This window comes from Cariama cristata, unplaced genomic scaffold (genome assembly GCF_000690535.1).
Source record: "Cariama cristata isolate BGI_N322 unplaced genomic scaffold, ASM69053v1 scaffold612, whole genome shotgun sequence".
NCBI classification, from domain to species: Eukaryota; Metazoa; Chordata; class Aves; order Cariamiformes; family Cariamidae; genus Cariama; species Cariama cristata.
The window spans coordinates 219,765-241,640 of NW_009605357.1; the positions used below are offsets into that span (position 1 = coordinate 219,765).

The 21,876-nt window shown below is 40.1% G+C and overlaps 1 protein-coding gene across 1 annotated transcript in view; it reads left to right on the forward strand.

Annotated features, from left to right (window-relative positions):
- The window catches only part of LOC104158298 (disks large homolog 2), a 118,684-nt gene extending 97,015 nt beyond the window's left edge, over window positions 1–21,669 (forward strand). The window contains exons 6-11 of the mRNA XM_009695905.1: window positions 11,744–11,794; window positions 12,551–12,652; window positions 13,613–13,785; window positions 14,492–14,601; window positions 20,426–20,517; window positions 21,563–21,669. Coding sequence (XP_009694207.1) covers window positions 11,744–11,794; window positions 12,551–12,652; window positions 13,613–13,785; window positions 14,492–14,601; window positions 20,426–20,517; window positions 21,563–21,669 — 635 coding nt within the window. The remainder of the gene's footprint in view (window positions 1–11,743; window positions 11,795–12,550; window positions 12,653–13,612; window positions 13,786–14,491; window positions 14,602–20,425; window positions 20,518–21,562) is intronic.
- The last annotated feature ends 207 nt before the right edge of the window (window positions 21,670–21,876 follow it).

The window sequence follows — 21,876 nt, forward strand, 5'->3', positions numbered from 1 at the left end:
AATTTTAGAGATTATTCTGTTTCTGACTGATTTGTTGAAGGGACATTTTAATGGTTTAACTTTAAGCCATATAGGAGCTCACAATTCAAAGATGAAAGCTTCATCTCTTGTACAAAGAACAGTTCTGCAAGACTAGTTTCGTCAGTGATAGACAGTAAATGTCACTGCCACCTGAATTTTAATCATTCTGCTACTTTATAAAGTGTCATAGCAGCTCATTAGCAACAAATGCAGATCATTCCCCACTAAAGGGAAGTAGAATACTTCTGAGATGATAGCCCTGCTGAATATCAGTACAATATCAATGCAAAGACAAATCTCCATAACATCCAACCATTTGAAAGGAGATAACTGAATTCTGCAAATTGCTAAGGGAAAAGTAGCACAGAGGTATTTTATAGGCTCTAGTTTGTCTATTAAAATTGCACCTAGCTTTTAATTACTGACACACCTCTAGACATTCCCATCTATCCAAAGTTTACTAATATTCAACTCTGATATGCTTTTTAATGACAGTTGTTACTATGAAGGATATTTGTTTCTGTTTAATAAAGTTCTTCAGGGTCCTGTATAGCATATTAGTTTGAGACATCCCTTGTTAACTTGCTATGAAATGTCTGAAAGTCAATATATTGTTTTCTTCAAAATGCAAGTTTAATTTTTTTAAGCTTCTTACTAAGCCCAAGATCAAAGTTTTCCATTACTGTTTCTATCAGATATCATCCCCTCTCATTTCTGCTGCTCCAGGAACCCCATCAGTCCCACTCTATGAACCGTAAGCCATTAGATTGGCACGTGGGGGAAACGCAGCATCTTGCAGGGAAGAGGTGGTCTTGGCACTGTTCCCATAGTCAGCCTTCATGACATCCATGCACGGTCTACTCTGGGTTCATCCCAGGGGCTTCTTGGCTTTTAAGAGTTCCTTCTTTCACTGGGAATGTTTAGAGGCAGTTGCAGGTGAGTGTTGTCGGTCACCCACAGCCTAATCTGCTCCCTGGTTTAATGACAAATATTGGACCAATTTTGCCTCCTGGTGTTTGTCAGGAGGTGACTTATTTGTACCCATTGTCCATGTAACCACTGTATCTTTGTCATTAACCCAGGGTAGCTCCCCAATGTATAGCCATTATACTATGTCCTGGACCAGCTGTTTGAAAAAGTTTCAAGTGTCAAATGATCTTTCAGGTGCAAAGTAATCAGCATTTCTACCAGAGATACTATTAAAACCACTGTTTAATGTGGTTCTGCAGACCTCCTGGAGACCATATCGCATGGTCTAACTGACCATAAACAGTCTACTGACTACAGTTTGGGAACAGCAATTTCACGTGATATAGATTCCACCTTCCTTTAAATAATATGATAATTGAAACAGGACACCAGACTTGCCAAACCACAAGTCTGACCCATCATGATAGTTCTTACATCCCTGTTCACCCATCCAGACTGCTCTGGTAAAGGTTTTCACACTCTAGCTGAAATCCTGAGCCTAGACAATGTCTGAAAGAAGATGTCTTCCTTTTTTTTCTTAGTTTTGTCATCAACGTTGTCTTCTTTTTTTTCAATGGGGTAAAATAGACAGAGTTACGATATTTGAGAGCAAAACCATTTTCATGTTAATTTGTTAACCCTTTGGGATAGTGCACACTGATTAAAGATGGACACAGGTTAGAAGTTTAGCAGGAATAGTTCCAATGCATTAATGATGCACATTACTGATAGTGCAGAATTATATGAGCAGACATTCAAGTTTCATGAAATTACTCAAGATGTCCAGTGAGATGCAAGTGGACCATAATATACTTTGAAATTAAGTTATCTGAGATGTCATTAACTGTCTCATCAAGAAGAGACATGGCTTTGCCATGACACATACCACCAGCTAACACATACAGTCTCTTTCTGAAATGCCACAAGAGAGAAAGCTTTCATTTTACCTGTGTAAATTATCTGAGAGTTTTCAGGTGATGTCACTGCGCAGTTTTTATTTCCTCTCTGCACAACTACCTTTGCATGACTGTGGCAGTTCTTTTAAGTTTCTGCAGCTCTGTGGTGCTTGGTTATGTTCTTTAATTTGCTGTACTGTTCTTGCAGAACATGTTTCTTCTAATGCCAGCGATAGTGAAAGTAGCTACAGTAAGTTACTGCTTTCATTAGAGTCCTTTTACTTTGCGTTGCTTGTTCTGTTTGTTTCTTTTATTTTGTTTCTCTCCTTGCTACTCTTTTGTTAATGTTAAAAAGACGGTTGGAGCAAATGGCTTGGAATTCAAATTTATGACCACATCTTGAATACAAAGCTATAAAAGGAAACTGGCAATCTTTACAAGAGAAGGGAGGAAGGTTGTTATTTGAGATGTACTCTGGGACATAAAACCAAACCTAGTTTTGGGTAGCCTGTGAAAGTCAGGATTATTTCGTTTAGTGACAAGAAGTTTATTTCAGCTGGGAGGGGGCAGTTTCTTGATGATCTTTCAAGAGTAAAATTACTCCATAGCTGTAGTCAAATCTGCAGAGCGCATCCTCTTTACAAGGTCACAATTTTTACTTGCATTTTTGCATGCCTATGTGAAGGGCTAAGAAATAGTCCCAAAAATTTTGTTGAGCCCTTAATTTTGGCAGTACAGATTTCCTAAATCATACTGAAGTCTTCAAAAAAAGGTACGCTAGACCTTCACCCCTTAGGCACTGCCACTGAATGTCACTGATTCCCTATAAGTGGAAGTCCCAAACCTGCAACCTGATTTAGTTGGAATTACAGACTTTGTGTGATCATATAGCCAAGAGGCAGATTGTACATTCTGGGTAATTATTAGTAATACCCAAAAATTTAACTAACATAACAATTTTTCTGGAAGTGTTGAAGCAAAAAAATAAGGCATTAAATAAATGACTGGAAATGTAATAAAAGATAATTAAAATCATAGATGTGCTTACTAAATCACCCAGTTGTTTAATTTTTTTCAAGCCATTTGCTTAGCAAATCAAGTTTGCCACCAGTCACTCAGCACTTGTGCTAAGCGCCCACATACATTCAGGTAATCATTGGTATCATACCTCATATTTACTAGTCTTGATATAGCGCATAGCAGTTGAGCTCTGTTAATAAACACTGGTTTGTTTCTATAAAACAGCTAATCTTATGCAATTCAGAAATGGTAAATTAGTTTCTATTCTCTTGTATTGCAAAGGTTTCCTTGGAAAGCAATTGCCAGAGTCACAAGAAAACAGTAGGCGCTCTTGAACTGCCAAGATCCAATTCTGAACCACTTTATTTTTAATGTGTCCTCTTTTGAGGAGGAGAGAAGGATTTTATGTGTGAAATACAAGATGCTCTTTCCCCAGACTGACTTTTACAATGAGGAATGAGTCAATAGATTAAATTGTCAAAAGTTTGCATGAGTCCAATCTCCTCCAGGTGTGTTTATTTCAGGGTGAGCTCAGGCTAAAAGCTCAGTGGAGAATCTAGGCTGGTGACTGAGCACATCCCATGCCTGATGAACTGTCCCAAACAAGAGACTTAACAGGGGTGCCTAGTTGCAGCCAAACATTTGGAGTAGGTCCACAAAAGCTAGTTCCCAAATTTCATTGTAACACTGCCCATGTAGCCAGTTCCTCGTTGGCTGTGCAATAGCTTGAAAGAAAGTATACGTTTTGAGGTGCAAGAAGGGGGAAAGAAATGGTTTGGGGAAGTTAATTGGGGCATAGATACTTGGAAGGAAAAGTAGTGTTGGGGTAACAACTGCCCACAACAGGCACTCTCCTTCTAGAATGGTTTCTATCTGGGCAAGCTCCCGTCTCACCCCAGCAGCATCCAGCGTACATCCTGTTGGCTGGAGCTCCCCACACCTTACTGGTACGTCCAACAACTGCTGGCTGGTGGAGAAGATGCAGGCAGGGCTTCCTTCTCTGCCCAGGGGAGAGTTATGCCATTTAGCAGCAGAGAAAGCCAATCTCAGGTTAAGCCAAATGAAAATGGCTTTAAAATCCAGGACGTGGTGCCCAAAGGGCCTAATTCCATTTGCTAAGGATTCATCGGTGTGTGCTGACAAGACATTTGAAGGCATGACATTGGGCATTGAGCAACTTCGGTTACCAGCTGGAAATGACTGTTTCAGATGCCCATGATGGCATATCAACTCTAACCTGACTGTGTGTTCAATTACTACACGGCCATGGCATATCAGCATATCTCCTGTGGGGACTTAAAGCCCTCCTGAGTCCAGCTGGTTACTCTCTGGATCTCCAGGCTACCCTATGTCTACAATAATTCCCATCACACAGATCCTTGCAGGAAATCTCCCCTAGAAAAATTATGACTCAGGAACAGAGAAGAATCAGACAGAGGAGAGTGAGAGGTAGGTGGTCAGAAAGAACAGTCAACAAATTGTGAGGGCATGGAGATAAGAGAGATGAGGCCTGTCATGAAGAAGTTGTCCTATTTCACTGCAGTTCTGACCTTGTGGGACTGTTGAGAGAGGACACTGCACAGTAGAAGCCTATCAATAGCCCTCGCGTGGGAAGAGTAATTATCAGACCTAGTCTGTGAACATTTCCGAAAGACATATTCCTCACTGCCTTCTAATTTATTTATTACTAATGAAAGGAAAAAAATTAATAGGTGGTCAGGGTAATGCTCATTCCTGGTAGAATAAGACAGCACGCAGTTATTTCTGATTTTCTTGTTTGCATCTGGGTAGCTGGGAATGGAGCCCAACATCAGTCACTGTCACAGAACCAAGTTTGTTTTAACTCCATTTGGAGCCAGCCCTGTTGCAAAGATGTTCTTCAGCGTGATATAGTGCCACTTTAAGGAGAATTTGTGTGTTCAAGGTGAGGTGTACAAGTTATTTTACCAGGACACCATGTGTGTTGACTTGCAAACTAATCTAGCCCTCAGTCTGTGCACTGCTGAAATGGGACATACTAAAAGGAGAAAAAAAGTGAAGCTGAAAAATTCATGAGGAGCAAATAGAAAACTGTTGGAGAGCTCAAGGGTTTGCGTGGGGTTGTGACTCTGTCCTAGCATCCCTTTTCTCCTCTGTTTCCCCAGCAAATGAGAAGGAAGGAAGGGGTTGCCTGCTCCACTGCTTTCTGAATTGTGGGAAGTTGGGGAAGAGTGGCTGGAAAGCTGCCTGGTGGAAAAGGACCTGGGGGTGTTGGTCAACAGTCAGCTGAACATGAGCCAGCAGTGTGCCCAGGTGGCCCAGAAGGCCAACGGCATTCTGGCTTGTATCAGAAATAGTGTGGCCAGCAGGACCAGGGCAGTGATCGTCCCCCTGTACTTGACCCTGGTGAGGCCACACCTCGAATCCTGTGTTCAGTTTTGGGCCCCTCACTACCAGAAAGATCTTGAGGTGCTGGAGTGAGTCCAGAGAAGGGCAACAAAGCTGGTGAAGGGTGTGGAGCACAAGTCTGATGGGGAGCGGCTGAGGGAGCTGGGGGTGTTTAGCCTGGAGAAGAGGAGGCTGAGGGAAGACCTGATCGCTCTCTACAACTGCCTGACAGGAGGGTGTAGTGAGGGGGGGTCGATCTCTTCTCCCAAGGAATAAGTGATAGGACAAGAAGAAATGGCCTCAAGTTGTGCCAGGGGAGGTTTAGATTGGATGTGAGGAAGAATTTCTTGACCAAAAGGGTTGTAGGTAAGTGGGGGAGTCCCCATCCCTGGAGGTATTTAAAAGCCATGTAGCTGTGGTGCTTAGGGACATGGTTTAGTGGTGGGCTTGGCTGTGCTAGGTTAATGGTTGAACTCGATGATCTTAAAGGTATTTTCCAACCAAAATGATTCTATGCTTCTATAATTCTATGAAATCAGCAACTCACACCTTGGCCAGCACAAAGCAAATTGTGTGGGTAAGAAATGACTGGCAAGTGCCATGTGTTCTGCAGACATTCATATTTGTCCCTATATAAACAGGCCAGTTGGAGTCCAGAGGGAGGTGTTCTGCATTTTTTCTAGTGGGTCTCTGGCAATTGTTTTAACATGTTTCTCTAACTTTTGCTTCTCATAATGAGCATTTAGTGAAAAGTAGCTAGTGTCGAAACCTGTACTACTTGATCATTCCTAGAACCATTCCAAACCACGGGTACAACAAAGTGATGAAGGCTTCTGAGAGCTGTCCAGGCTGTGCCCTGGACAGTGATTAATAGAAGGGTTATAAATTCACTGGGCTTTTTCTAGGAGATATTCTGATGCATTCATATTTATTTAGAAAAATACATTGCTTAAAAATTTGAGTATTTGGCTGGAGTATTGATTATTTCTTGGGCTTGGAGGTTAAAAAATCAACTTCTCAACAAGTGTCAGATACTTTCTATTTCAAAATCATAATAGAACTGAAAGTCCTTCTATGTGGTCTCAAGAGAAAAATCTTTGACCACTTCTTAGCAACAAGGCTGTTGCAGAATAGTAAACCTGATTTCTTCTGCCAGTGCTCTCAGTACTGGGTTTGTAACTAGCAAAAGAGCTGGAGCCAACAGTGGGATTTTCTTTATCCCAACAGATAACCTTCAGCTCCATTAACTTCAGGGGGAACCACAAACACGTTTGACAGCAGAATATGGCCCTTCATAGAAAAATTAAAACTTATTTTTGAGCCAGGAACAAATGCTGGCCTGATCTAGAAGGGTCTGAGCTGCCACACAGCTGCTGTTGCATCACACTGGCCATGCTACTATGAAGGCTATAACTATGTTAGTTGATTTACACCTGTTCTCAGCAGTAAAACCAAGTTTTCAGAGTGATACATAACATCCTGGTCTCACAGAAAGTTGTTCTTTTTGCGATAAGGATACACACAGCCAACTTTGACTTATCCCTGAACCAGCTAATCAAACCATGATTGAAAGTTTATTTTGAGCTCTGTAACTTAAAACGTTCTGATTTCTTTTTCAAGGCAATCTTGTAAGAACATATTTTTTAGCATGGACTCATCAGTTTTTATTTTGCGAGACATGATTTTCAAAATGGCCATGAATTTCAAGTCTCGCTACTGCATATGTGTTGTCACGCTCTTACAAATAGTTCAGTAAAGGTTTTTACAGCTGTCATCAAAATTACACACACATTACCACATCTATTTAGCCTAATTGCATAACTGGTTGTGATTGCACCAATTACCTAGAGAGGCAATACATGACTAAAAGTTAAAAATAAGGAAAATTGTTAGAAACAAAAATTTTTACACTCTGTCAGCAAGTCACTCTGGTAATGAGATTTGAAGACTCAGAACAAGGTTAAAGGAGTCCTGATGATTATGTTAGGCCACTGATTAATTAGGACACTTACGTTGGCTCTTACACTCCCCAAGGATTATTATATTATTCAGGCACACTCAAAATAGCACAAGTATTGAAGTCTCATTTTATGCCCTCAGAAGCTATATTGATCTTAAACATATGGTGCCAATAGACCACTTTTGGGTTGTAAATTCATTCTCAGACTACTGATGATCTTATGTATTGGATTTCCAACCTTTCATAGCTATCAATGTATTTCCAAAAATTGCATGTTTACTTACATAAATAGAGGTCCAGGAAAGGAATTTTGAGCCAAATAGAGGCTAGGAGTCCAGTGCAGTCTGTGCAGATGAAACAAAACAAGAAATTGATTTCTCTGAGATCTTGCAAGTACAACTTAGGTAATCCATACATTAGTCCAAAACCTAAATGGATGGTGACAGAAAAACAAGCCTTCTTTGATTTTAGATCCAGCTGAGCAAGAAAATTCAGGCAAGAGCTCAAAAATAAAATTAATTTTGCTCAACTATATATATTTCACATGTGTATTGATTTAACCACCACCATTAGTCCAGAAATTTTAATGAACCCAAAAATTCTCTTTGATTTTTCTAAAATCATCAATAACTTTTAGCTGTCTTCATAAGTACTACTTATTTGTTATTCACCATCTTAGATCCCTGTACAGCTTTTTTCATTCACAGCCAATAATAATAGGATGCCAAAATCCATGGATTCCCACTGCATAAGATGCTTGAGGAGGGTGGGTGTTTGGTTAGGTGGTGGCTGCACCACAGCAGCTCTCCGGCCCCATTACTCACACACTGGGTGCAGTTACACCAGCGCTGTGGAAGCTCTGGATGCTCTGGCAAGACAATGGGACCTTTCTATGGGTTACATGAAAAATGCCCGATACCTGCCAGATCTACACTGAACCTGGTTTTGAGCCTTTCACAGACTCTCTGCCATCTAATCAGAAAGGGAAAACTGAGGCAACACCTTAAATCTGGTTTAGGGCTACCCCTCTGAAACACTGCAAAATCCTTTAAAAAGATGAAATTAGTAGTCCTTAGGAAACTCATCTGACTGCGCAGGACCTCTCTGCCCAGTTTATAGAGGCTACGAGTTATAACAAATTCCAGGTTATTCTTCTCTTCCCAAGCATGAGAAATCACCAATAGGCAAACCAAGAACAAAGGGAAGAGCAATAGTGATCCTGGGAAAGTGAAAGCCCTCCAATAATTTTACTCATAAGTATATTATATTTAGGAAAGCTTCCTTTTTCTTTCTTCCCTTTCCGTATTTTCTTTCTTTTCTTCTCTTTTACTGAAGAACAAGGAATCATGCCAAAATCCTACAGAAAGGACTTCTTTTTTCTCTTTTTGTTTTGTCTGCTAAATTTCACAAAGATTTTCCAGATCGATATAGCTAACCTGTGCTAATTAAGCCGTTAATGTGGGTGGTAAATGAGGCTTAGTCAAATGATAAATAAGAGCCCATGTCGTGCTGAATTTCACACTGTGTCTCACCCCTCAAAGCCATCACAAGGTTATAGCAATCTGATTATTGATAGACTCTAGAGCTCTTCATTATACGTAATACTTTATGGACTGCTTCAAAACCGTGCCATACTGACTGAGTAGAGGTCATTAAAGAATACCATCTGGTACAGTTAACATGCATATTACCCTCTGAGGACTTACAGGATTTTGTCTGGACAGTACTCGGAAGGATTTTATTCACATAGAAAGTTGAGTTTCCTGAGCCCTTTTCCCAGAAAGGTAAGGTAGTAGGAATGGTGCAGCTTTCCCCCACGCTCACACTCCATGTTGAGCCTGAAACTCGGTGCTGCAGAGCCTTCCCTCGGGGAGATGTCTATCTTTAAGTCCCTGTGTATCACACTCACCTTCAAAGTTTCTCCTGACTTGCTGCAGCCCTTTCCAATGGCTTAAGCTTCAGCACAATTTGAGTGGGCTAGAGTTTTTTTTCTTTGCCTTCAGTCTGGTCACAGTTTCACAAGACTTCTGTGAAAGGACAGGCTCGTTTGTCTCCAGATCCCATACCCTACTGATAGCGTGGATGTAACGACAGCTTTAGCACGTGGACATGTCTGCCAGGGACTGGGCTAAATAGAAGGTAAAATCTCTGCTGGCTTATTTGTGCTGGTTATAATTCTGCTCCAAAATCAAATATTAGCCCACAGAAACATTTTTAAACAATGGTGTCTGAGTTATTGGCTGTTTTCCTTCGGTTGCTCTTGTCACTGTCACTCCCATGGGATTCTACTCTTTAAATGCAGAAGTCTGCATCTGACCTTGCTGTTTAAATGCCGTTATGGGACAAAGGAGACAAACCCACCCTTCTGACTTTTTCTGTCATCCCAGAGCAGATATCTAAAATAGGTCAGATGACTCATGTCTTAGAATAAGCACTTGCCTATTTGTAGGCACCCGTTGACTTCTAATGGTACCTAGGGACTAGCTTAGACATAAGCACCCATGATACAGGTTTATGAAATTAACTGAAATTAATACCCTTCTGCGGATCTGTATGTCACTGAAACAAGTATTTTCAAGTTTAAGATTGTATTTGTACAAACGGGCTTCCCTTCGCTTGCTTTGTACGTGGCGGCTTCATTGCCCACCCCAAGATTGACTTTCTCCTGCTGTTAGAAAACATAGCCTTGGCTCCTGGGGAACGGAGGGCAGGTAGTGCAGGAGCATCCTCATCCAGCCTGGAGACTGAATCATTTCATCCCCAGGGGAATGGGGCATCCTGAATTTTATATCACCCCTAAAATTTTCAGAGAAACTTAAGGGAAAATAATACCTCTGATTCATGACACCTACTGTAATAATAATTCTAGGTTTTTAACTTTGCAAAAAGCCAATGTTAAGCAAGTGATTACAATATCAAACATTTGCAAACAGAGAAGAAAATCCATTATCCTCACTCCTCATATGTTATGTTGCTTTGTCCTCAAAAGCTGTCTAATCACTTCCTTTTATTAAAAATTATGTTTTCTCCTTTGCTGCTTCAGCACCATTGCTAGGTTGGAGTAGGTCCTGTCTGTTCTCCTGCTCTCCTAACACATCAGTACATTTTTTATTTGCATTTTCTGTCATTGTCCTTAATTACAACATTATTTTTACTTGAAAAGCTTTCTTATACATTTCTCACAGCTGCCTAAATAATATATCACAAAAAATACCTATCAACATATTAGATTCATGGGGTGGGAGTCAGCTTAAGACTAAACCACAAAAAGTTTGGTGCCTTCTTGGGAGCTAGGCACTGCATCCAATACAAATCTTGCTAACACAGTTAAGGGAGCCTCACGGGTGACTCAGTGGTTAGACTACTTCAGGGTGAGATGTAGCCCCCTCTAAATCCTACCTATATCATCCATCAGGCGTCAGGTTGCACTCTTCCCCTGTATATGCACACTTGGGATGGCAGGAGCCCACCAGAATAATGTAACACAGACTTATGTGCATGCAAGTAGATGAAATGAAGGCATCTCTGACTATTTTATAAAGTCCTGGCATGCCTTATGACACTCTTTCTTCTGTAGTATCTAAATTAGTTGCAAAATCCCATCTGTGGATCTTCTTAGAGACAAGCCCAGAACTGAGTAAAAATAAAATCATAATTTGAAACTTTGCTAAGCCTAAGTCATATTTAGAACCTGCCAGAGCCCTGATGTAGTACCAAATATGTGACAGTGACCCAGAAAGAGAAATGTGCAGAAATTATTCATGCATTAGGTTGAAGAATCCTCCTCCCTCTCCTCTCGCACTCCCATAAAGGAGAGGACCGTGATGTATTGGGGTTGTACGCCTGCACCCAAGTCATGGTCCATATAGTGTCCGTTGTTTGTCATGGCAAATTTCTCTGCTTTAGTTCCCTAAATGTCACCATGCAGACACAGCACTGTCCTAACAGGAATGGAGGGAGGATAAATGTATAAAATATGATGCTGCAAGATTTGTGTTCAGGGAAAAGATAAGGGTCAGAAAATAGCTCATAGCTAGATGTCAGGCCGTGAATAAACGAGACTATGGAGGTTATGCACAGAAGGATGATCAACCAAAATGTACATATTCTGAGGATAAAAATTGTTCAGTTTAGGTAGCCTGTGGATTTGCTCTGCAGCAACATGTTAGGGCCTTAACTATCAAACAAGCAAAAGAATTGCATCTTAAATTTCTGCACTATCCTTGTAACCAGCCTTGCCATCAAATCAATAAATGAAGCCTTATTGCCCATCACTAAAGAAGCCCGATCTCAGCAAAGAGAATTGAAACATGTGGCACGGGAGGGAGGGGAAGGAAAAACGTGGTCTCCACACCTTGAAGTTATAAGGGACTTTGGAATGGTTCAGGTGAGAGCATTACCGGAGAGCAGTGTTGAACCCGGTCTGTCTCTATGTGAAGCATTTTATCAAGCTTTAGTACTTCACATGTTGCTTGTCAGCTTCAATCTCTTCTCTTTCTTCTCTCATCAGGAGGCCAAGAAGATTGCATCCTTTCTTATGAACCTGTCACAAGACAGGAAAGTAAGTTTCATCTGCTTTTCTGTCACTGTTCCTTATATTTTTCATTTCACAATTTGGGGGCCAGCAGAGCAGTAAGTCTTGCTGTGCCAGCCCCAGATACTCTGTGGCTCCTTTTTTCTTGGCCACTTGTTCTATACCACATACAAAAGAAGTAATGTAAGGGTCTCCTTCACTAGCCCCTACTTCCTAACCTTCCAGGACTCTCCCCAGTATGCTCTCATGGGCTTTACTAATAAATACGTTAATCAGTCTACAAAATATGGATGCAGATTTTCTAGATTTACTGCAATATTGTTACATGGGAAGCCTTTATTATTTTCCTTCTCATGCAATTTGTGGCGCTAGCCAGGGTAGATGAACCTATGGGAGGGCAGCGCACCTACCTGATTTAATGGAGGATGCACTCATATAACTGCGGAGAAAAAAAAAAAACAAAACTTACAATATCTTTTCCATGCCTCTTGAGAGTCTATCTGTAAGCATTTGGAAGTGACCTTGTTGAGCAATAGCAAATATATATACTTCCACATAGTCATTTGACTACATGTGTATGCACCATCGCAGAGCTCTGCAAAAGGAGTGATGCTCATTCCATTTTCCTTATCCATGGTAATAAATAAATTATTCATCAATAAAACGTACACCTAAGTTTTCACTTCATACATAAAGGCAACAACTCTGGTTAGTGCATCTTTGGGAATATTTACTGTTATTGCCAGTAAGATCATAAACTATGCCTTTCTTTTTGTTGTTCAGTTAATTACACCAGGCCGGTTATTATTCTGGGTCCTATGAAAGATCGGATCAACGATGATTTGATATCTGAATTCCCTGATAAGTTTGGGTCGTGTGTACCACGTAAGTATGATTTTACTTCTAGGTCTGCAGCTGAGTGAGCTATATCCCTTGGTGCTACACATTAAGTAAATAGCTGCGAAAGCAGCATCTGTGAACTGTATCTAGTTGAGTTTCTCAAAAGCCATTTTTCCATCAGACAAAAAATGGGAAAGAAACAAGTAAAAAGAGATTGTGAAGGCTGGAAAGAATTTCTCAAAAGAATTGTCTCAAAAGTTATAGCATTTTTTTAAACAAGGAGCCTCCTAGCCGCTAACTCAGTTACTAATCAATTAATCTGTCATTTCTTAAATAAGATAAAAGTTTGAAAAATTGGTAAAATGTAAAATGTTTCAACTCAATTACACAGCATCCACCAATAAAAATACAGAGTAATCAGTGCTTTGTGTGAGATCTAAACCGTCTAATCTGTAAGCAATATTGGACCCTGAATTAAGCAGAGCGTTTATATCTTGGATCATTAGAGCTCGCTGAGTGTTTATTTCAGGCCCTGATTGCCGTCTGTCTTAATTTTAAACCGTTGTTTCTGCAAATACACCAGCTTAAAACTGCTAGAGATGAGATCAGAAACAGACTTATAATTAAGGCTAAATTGAATTGATGAGGTTGCAATTCATTTGATCACTGTAATAGGATTAGATTTACAATCTGGAATACATTTTGTATTTGAGGTTTGTGTGTGATCCTTCTGAAAAAAAGTGGAATTCTGGTAAACCCTAATTTTATTTTAGCCTTTAAGCATTGATCGGAGGTAAACAGAAGGTATTACTACAAAAAGACAGCTTTACTGTCATGACTCCATTGAAAACAATATGTAGTAGCCAAAGACCTGCTCCCAGATGTGGAGCACCTCCACTTAAAGCAGATCCAGCATTCCCCATTGAGCAAACCTTAATTGCTGCATTTTTTTCCATGAAATGTTTTTTACAGATTTCTTGATCTTCTGTCTTTTGTTTCATGCAGATACCACACGGCCAAAGCGTGACTATGAAGTGGATGGGAGAGATTATCATTTTGTCATTTCAAGAGAACAAATGGAAAAAGATATCCAAGAGCACAAATTTATAGAAGCTGGGCAGTACAATGATAATTTATATGGAACTAGTGTCCAGTCTGTGAGATTTGTGGCAGAAAGGGTAGGTTGACTCTAGTTTTATTGCTCATGCAACATGATCTGTTTTGTTTCCACATTGTAGCTTAGACATGATTCTTCTGCCAAAAATAAAAACTATCTGCAAAATGGCATCCTAATATTTACAGGCTTTATAATGACTCCAGAAGTGGAGTCTCTGATTTTGAATGACAACGTCCTTGGCACTTTCCGTACCTGGAGGTAGTGCCATGGATTTCAGGGATCTAACACAGCACCTCAGGTATGACCCAAAACAGTCTTCCCTCTTCCCTCTGTAAGACACGTAAATAAACTTATCTTACTTTCACAGAGGAGAAAGAACGAAGCACAGAAAGATTAAATGACTTGTCTCAGGTGGCACAGAGTCCTTGACACAAACAAGAACTGAATTAACCAGTAAGAATGTAGACATCCTATTACTTTTATGAACAGATTTTCCTCATCTCTGAAGAAAATTCTCTCCCACAAAGTTCATGCCAGTAAAAATAAAAACCAAGTTTGTTCCCATATCTCCAGTGTATATTTTGTATTAGAACCAAAGCAAAGGAAAGAGCACAGAGGAGTGGAGCGCATGCCCTGGGGTCCCCCTTCCCTGGTGTGCCAGTAATGGCCCAGTTCCAGGGCACTGCGTCGCAGAATTGCTTCCCATCTTTTGGCTGATCTGCAGCAAACTCTGCAAAAATAAACACATTCTCATCTGTTTCCAACAGGGCAAGCACTGTATACTCGATGTGTCAGGAAATGCTATCAAACGACTACAAGTTGCACAACTCTATCCCATCGCTATCTTCATTAAGCCTAAATCATGGGAGCCACTGATGTAAGTATAAACTCCTTCAAGCATTTTATTTTCAGAGGACAGTCTCAAGTGGCACAACACAGATCCTGAGTCTACATTTTGCCTGTCCTCTAAAATCAGTAATACCGAGAGGAAGCAGGAACAGCGGAGACTTGCTCTCCCTGCCTGCCATCCACTGTTTCCCGGCATCTCAAGGAACAAGCCAAAACCTTTCACACTACGACATGTGGGCTTACGTTCTGAACCATGAAGGAGTCCCTGCCAGTGCTTGGGGTACTTGCTCCAACCTGTGCAGCAAGTTCACCAAGGACTCATGTGGACGGCGTGGCTTGTCCCATCCAGCCTTGGGTGCTCTTGGGGTGTAGAGTCTGGTCACAGGGGGTGAACCAGAGGGTAAACCTGTGTCAGATTTGCAGTGTACGCCTCTTCATCAGCTTTTCATTTACTTGAAGATCTGTAAGAGGATAGGCAAGGACCCATGGTTCTGGAGACAGGCAAACATAACACTTAAAGAAGGAAGAAGAAGACACCAACTTCATGCTGTCACAAGCAGCCTAATTTCAATACTTAGAAAAACTGGGATCCAGGGAATAGTTAAGCAACTCAAACGTAATAACTGAGAGGATAAAAAAGTTCTAAGAGGCAGGCAATGTATGTGCATCAGGACCAAATCAAATCAATCTTGCGTCCTTCTTTCATGAGATGGATATCAACAATTGTATTGCATCTTGATTTTTATTCTGGCTCCATGGGACATTCTCAGTAGCAGCTTAGGGAAATATGGTCCAGAGGGAATCACTAGAGAGCATGTGCATAACCATACATATTGAGAATGGCACTGTTAAACTGGGATGGTAACAGAAATCCTGCAAGTATATTTCCTGAGCTGTGTCCCTATTTGGGATTACTTGTTATTTGCATGAATTACTTGCATGATGCATTGGGCAATATGTTTGTAAAGTTTGTGAACAACTCAAGGCTGAGCGAGGTGGCAAGTACTTTGGAGGATAAGATTAAAACTCAGTGTAAGATCAGTAAGATGAAATTCAGCACAGACAAAGGAGAGAAAATGAAATGCACAAGCAGGGAATAATTAAGCTATAGCACTGCAGAAAAGCATCTGGCAGTTAGGATGGATCAAACAGAAGTATGAATGGATGGATAATGGGGTTACAAAATAGGAAACTGCCACTGTGGGCTGTATTAACATCAGTGTTGTGTAAGGACACAATAAACAGTTATTTTGGTTTACTGGGTATGGATGAGGCCTCAGCTGGAGCACTGGCCTGGTTCTGGGTTCCACCCTGGAAGTGGAAGAGGAATAGGGGTTACCTAGTGTCAAGGAGAAAAGGCTGAGGAGGAAATATGGAAGTGATCTTCATACTGGTTAAAGTTCAGGATAAAATACATTGTGATCAATTGTTTTTCACGTACACTTACTGTAATGCAAGAGTTATCAGCTTAATTTGCTGTGATAGGGATGAAGTTTTGAACTCTATGCCCTTCCCTCATGAAAGGCTCTGCAAATGCCAGGTGATGCCATAGGTATCTGTTACACAACTAAAATGTAGGCAAACCCCCCGTCCTGTGACAGATGCGTATGTGGTTACGGTAACAGTGTGCCCACAACCGTTGGGTGACAGAGCTGGAGAATGCTAACGTGACCCATCCCATGAATGTGCATCCTCCCTGGCCCTACCTTTTGGTGATAAGGTTGTTGCATGTTCAGCCACATTACAGGGAATGATGCACAGTATGTGGTACTTGCACAGCCCCATCCTGATCAAAGCCATCTTGGGTTGGATGACTTCTTGACATTTCTTCCAGCCCTACAATTCAGTTATATTCTGATTATCTTGCTGCATAGAAGGGGAAGGGTAGTCTGATGGCCTACCTTCTGCATTTATTGTTTTAAGATAGATCTTAACCTACAGTTTTCCCATCCATAAACTATTTCCATTGTTTGTTTAATGCTGACATTGCACCTGGAGTGATAAAAAAAAGACTAAATAAAAGTTGCCCTTACCCTAAAAATACATTAAACAACCAATAATAACATGAAGACTTCATTGATTTGATTTAAGAACAGCAAATCCTTGAACAGATTGATTGAAAAGTGTGGTGAAGATGCAAAATAATATGACAATCATCCTGTTATTAAACCAAAGCAATGGTAATATCTCACCTAGGACAAAACAAGTTACACAGGGTTAGCAGAATTTTCCTTACTGATATAAATCAAAAGTAAGCTATTCTTCACTCTCCAAATCTAAACTTGCCTCAGTTTGACAGTGTGGTAGGGACAAACAAAGTGAAATCCATTATATGACTCTGAATTCCTTGTTCTGCAAATACCCTGTGGAAGACACCCTTAATTAGAAATCCAAACTTTTGTGGGACAGCAAAAGTCCTTATACATCAGTATTAGTTTGGGATTTTTTGCAGTAATATGGCTTATATAAATAAATTATATAAACATAATACAACTCAAAAAAAAAGAGAAAAATGTAATGAATTCAGGCATTCTAAATTAGTTTATCCCCTGCAGCCTGTTCTCCACGAGTAATCTTTTTATCTAATTAATCTATCTAATGTGTATTTATCTTATCAAACAGCACCCAAAATTAGTTTCTATATTAAAAGAGTTCTCATTTCTGTTAAACAGTATCATTCTCTTTAAAGAATTGTCTTGAGAGTAATGACATCATTCTGAGCCCCTTGCTTGTGAAAATTATTTCTTTTATTTAGTAATGAAACTAAATCACTCGGGGTCTGGCTAAACAAATACATACTGTGGTGTAAGCGGTAGTGTGCTTAGGGTGTGCATAGGTGAAGGGATATAACCCCTTTCCAATAGATACTATTATTTCAGTATGGAGAAGGTCAACATGGTAAACCAGTGCCCTGTGGAACAGAAAGAGGACAGTTCTATGACAGTGTAACTGTGTTCACTCAGTCTTTTTTGTGTATGTAACTACAACACAAAAATTATAGGAATTATATCAGTATAAAATAGGCTTGCAAAAGTTTCTGCCATACTTATTACTCCTGTTCTTACAAATGAGATGAAAGTTAGTGTAATAGCAAAGTAAAACTATAAAAGACAAAAAAAACCCTAATCAGAAGACGTAGAGAAAAAAAAAGTCAAAAGATTTAAATTGTAGCAAAATTAGCCCTTAACTTTGAAGGGTCTAATTCTCATTTATGCATATGCTCCTTTGCACACACTCCACAGTGAAGGTAAGAAGAGTGACGGGAGCATAAATTAAGCTTGCTTCTGCACTTGAAACTTGGGTATTGCTCGTTCTCTGGAAATACCCTGCTAACACTGAAGACCACAGCAGTGCAAGACCATAAGGGTCTATTGGATGTAAAAGTAAGCAGAAGACACGGCCTGAGTTGGACGCCTCCTGATCCTGCTTTCTTCAATTAAATTCAGTCCTGGCAATCGAATTGCTGTAAACAAACTGCTCCTCCTTCCTTCCTTTCTTTCTTTCTCATCTCTACATGACTCCACCTCACAGGTTTAATCCCAGTGGGGTCCCTGTTGGTACCTCTCAATCGGCCTCTCTCTCTAGAAGGAGGACAGTGGTGGACCATGGGGATGAGAGTTGGAAGTAATGAAGATGCTGCCTGGGTGAGCTCTTCATCAGGAGAGGAGGAAAACCCTGGAAAATGTGCCTCAAGAGACAGCTCTCTGTAGGCATGTTGAATTCACCAGCTGTGCAGGTCCCTGGCTAGGAGAGAAAAAATTAAGAGGGACCATTGTTTGACAGCACTTTTAATTCCTCATGAAAAATAGACATCATGGTCCTCCTCCTTCTCCATCCTCTCTCCTGAAGGCACAGGATGGGCAGAGGCATGAATACAATTAGCACAGTTTTACACCCCAGACAAATCTATAATCTGAAAATGTAATGCAAATTTCTACTTATTTCAAAGTACTTACTACTTTAAGTGCTTGTTTATATTTTTATTTGTATTTTCTCCTCTGATATTCAAAGATCTTGAGGAAGACTTCTCAGAAATTTATCAAAAATAGATCTGAAAGGAGGATGCTGTTAGCACTAGGATATTGGTTGAATGTCCTTAAGATGAGATAAAATGTTAAGTTTGCATAAGAATTCGCAATGCTATGTCCCACTTTAAGGCAGAGTTTTGGTTCAGGCACCTAAAGATATGCTCAAATAGGCATAGCTGATGAGAAGCTCACTTGAACTCAATTAGATAGCAATCCTTCCAATAAATAGAATTAGTAGTATTACAAATTTAGCAGCACGACATGAATTGGCATATACTAAGCCTATTTATATAATCCACAAATAACTGTCATAAATTTTCAAAGAAATCTTTCTTATCCTTAGTTTTATAAACTTGCTTTCTGCATTGCATTGGTACTAAGATTTTTCTAAGCAGTGTTCCCAGCTATAGTTAGTTATATAGATAGGCACATATAGTTATGTTATATAGATAGACAGCTTTAAGTCATTTCTAGAAATATGTTTTTGCATCCTGGACACCTTACAGGGTGTTTTTCAGAAGCCAGGTAGGAGTTAGCTGTAGGAAGTTCATACTGTTGTACACTTCATAGATCATTTTTTGATGCACCATCATGCATATAATTTCCTACATGTATCACCCATGTCATACTGTATACAGTCCATTACCACATAATCATATGAGTCAGTGCAAGGCATTAAATCAGATTTATGTAGAACACAAGATGTTCCCTTCTCTTGCCTTCCTAGTTACCTCAGAAAATTTCCATAGTGTTTTAAGAAAAATGAATCCATGCTGTGAAAAATGCTAGAACAAGCAAACTCTATTTGTTATTGCTAATTAATTTGGATACCTGCAGGCATATATGTGTAAGGCACTGAATAAGTATGAGCTTTATTCTTTGAAAGTATACAGTGGTATTAAAAGCTGAGCATGTACAGGCAAGACAACTCATTTCTTAAAGTTATTAAATAACATCTCTGTCAAAACAGAAATGCTCCACCAAACAACACTGGCAATAACAGAACTGACACAGACACTGTCTATGTTTTTACATCTGTTGGTACCCTGTACATTTAGAATCTACAAGACACACTTGACTGGGAATCTCTATGGTTAATCAGGAAGGACTGGAACAGAGAACACAAATAAGTAACTCATCCTAACTCTGCCTGCTGGAAAGACTCAATTTGAATTCTCATCATTACCTGGAACTCATACCTGCACCTGAACCAAGAAGTCTCCCTGAAGATGTGCTGGAGTCCTTCTGGGGCTTCCCTACAGGCTTTTCAGGGACTCTGGAATTCCTCCTACAGGGTCAGCAGTCTCACTGTGCTGAACCCTACCTGTAATCATGGTAGCCCCAACCTCAGTCAAAACCCAGCTTCCTTTTAAGCAGTTTGAGCTGAATCTCATTCAGCTGAGACAGCCAGCTGTGGGCCTGGGGGAGGGAGATTTCTGAAGGAGCTTCAGCTCTGGAGGCAGGAGGGCTTGGACCTTGAGGTCTCCTGGTTCCCAGATTTACCCATGGGTTCTTGATGCTACAAGTCCATCTCCATTAGCAGTTACGATATGTGGGCCTCATATTTTGTTTAGGAACATAGAGTGTTGAATCCAAAATAAGCATTTAGTGGAGAAATGGGAAATGGTCTGGAAATTTAGGTTTATACTACATAAGAATGAAATTAAAATTAAAATACTGAGACTGCTGATGAACTGATGGAAGAATTTCACTGCTTGATTCCTGTACCAATCTCAGTCAATTTGTGATTCAGTTGAACATATCTGTTAGAAAGCTGTTCTAGTAAGAAACTAAACTTCTTGATGACTTCATCTGTGTTTTTAGGGAAATGAATAAACGTCTTACAGAGGAGCAAGCGAAGAAAACCTATGATCGAGCAATTAAATTAGAACAAGAATTTGGAGAATATTTTACAGGTATGTTTTTATCAAAAATAATTTTTTTCCCAAAGCTTTTACTGCAAAATAACTGGTTCAGCTCTGTCTCTGGCCTAGAGTGCATATCAGTATAGTGTGCCTGCAGTAAGGACTTCTAGCTCGAGCCTGTTGCTTCCCTGAAATTCAAGGGCAGTTGAGGCATTCAACTCCTCAGAATTTTGATGCCCTGAAGGAATAGTTTTGCATGAATGTGATTCCCTCCCTGACCCAAAACTGCTTTTAATGAAGTCAGTAAAAATGTTGCATCATTGCATTTATATAGACCAAAGAATTCCTCACTAGCTCAAGGCAAGAGCTCAAGCTACAGATCATGAGAGGGAAAGAGAAAGGCATCTTCTTCCTGACCTGGAAAAGAGTGAGATTTAAAACTTGTTCTGGGCCCCAGCATTTCCTTTGGGTGGGTTTAGGCAGTTCCCTACTCAGGACTGGTATTTGTGGGTAACACTCAGAAGTCCCCAGTCGTCCCTCCACATGCTGACAGTGCACATAATCTGAACTGCAGTTCCAGATTTCTGCTGAGGGGGACAAGGAATTTAAGAGTATAGACACCGTGCTTTCTGTTACAGTTGTTTTATCTTCTGCTAATTTGGGCCTGATCTAGTTAACTTTTGCAGCCAAGAGTGAGTTTATTATAACTAGGTCCGGAAAAGAATAGGCTGTAAATCTGCTGCTAGTCACTGCTGAAGCAGCTTCTAAATCAAATGAAATGTAAAACTTGACTTGGAACAGTGGGAACCTCTCATGCTGCCCTCCCATGGGATAGAGCTGTTAGTTCGCTAAACTAACCTAGCACAGTCATCTCACGACAAGCAGTGGGATAGGTCTCTGTCATGGGAAGGTCCCATTAATTTGAACTTAGTTGCCATATGCCAAGTGTCTAACTTTTCCATGATCAACAACATCACAGTGTTGTAGTATTCTTTCTCATTTCATCACTATCTATGAGTACACTGAAGATTTGCTGAAACTGAATGCTGTAGAATTTACCCATTAAAAGAAATATTGGTATGTTTTCTTACTGCAGCTATTGTCCAAGGAGATAGCTTAGAAGATATATATAATCAATGCAAACTTGTAATTGAAGAACAATCTGGGCCTTTCATCTGGATTCCTTCAAAGGAAAAATTATAAATTAGCCACTGCACCTCTGATTACGACGGGAGAATATTTAGAAGAAAACTATAATATACTATTTGGAGGCTTTCCTGTTTTTGTTGCATTTATGTTCTTTGCAGTCAATGTGAATTTTGATGAATGTACAACACAAAGTGTTTGAAGCCATGAAGGACACTGATGGGTCTAAGGGTAGGAACAAAATGACTTCTACCACATAAAGCA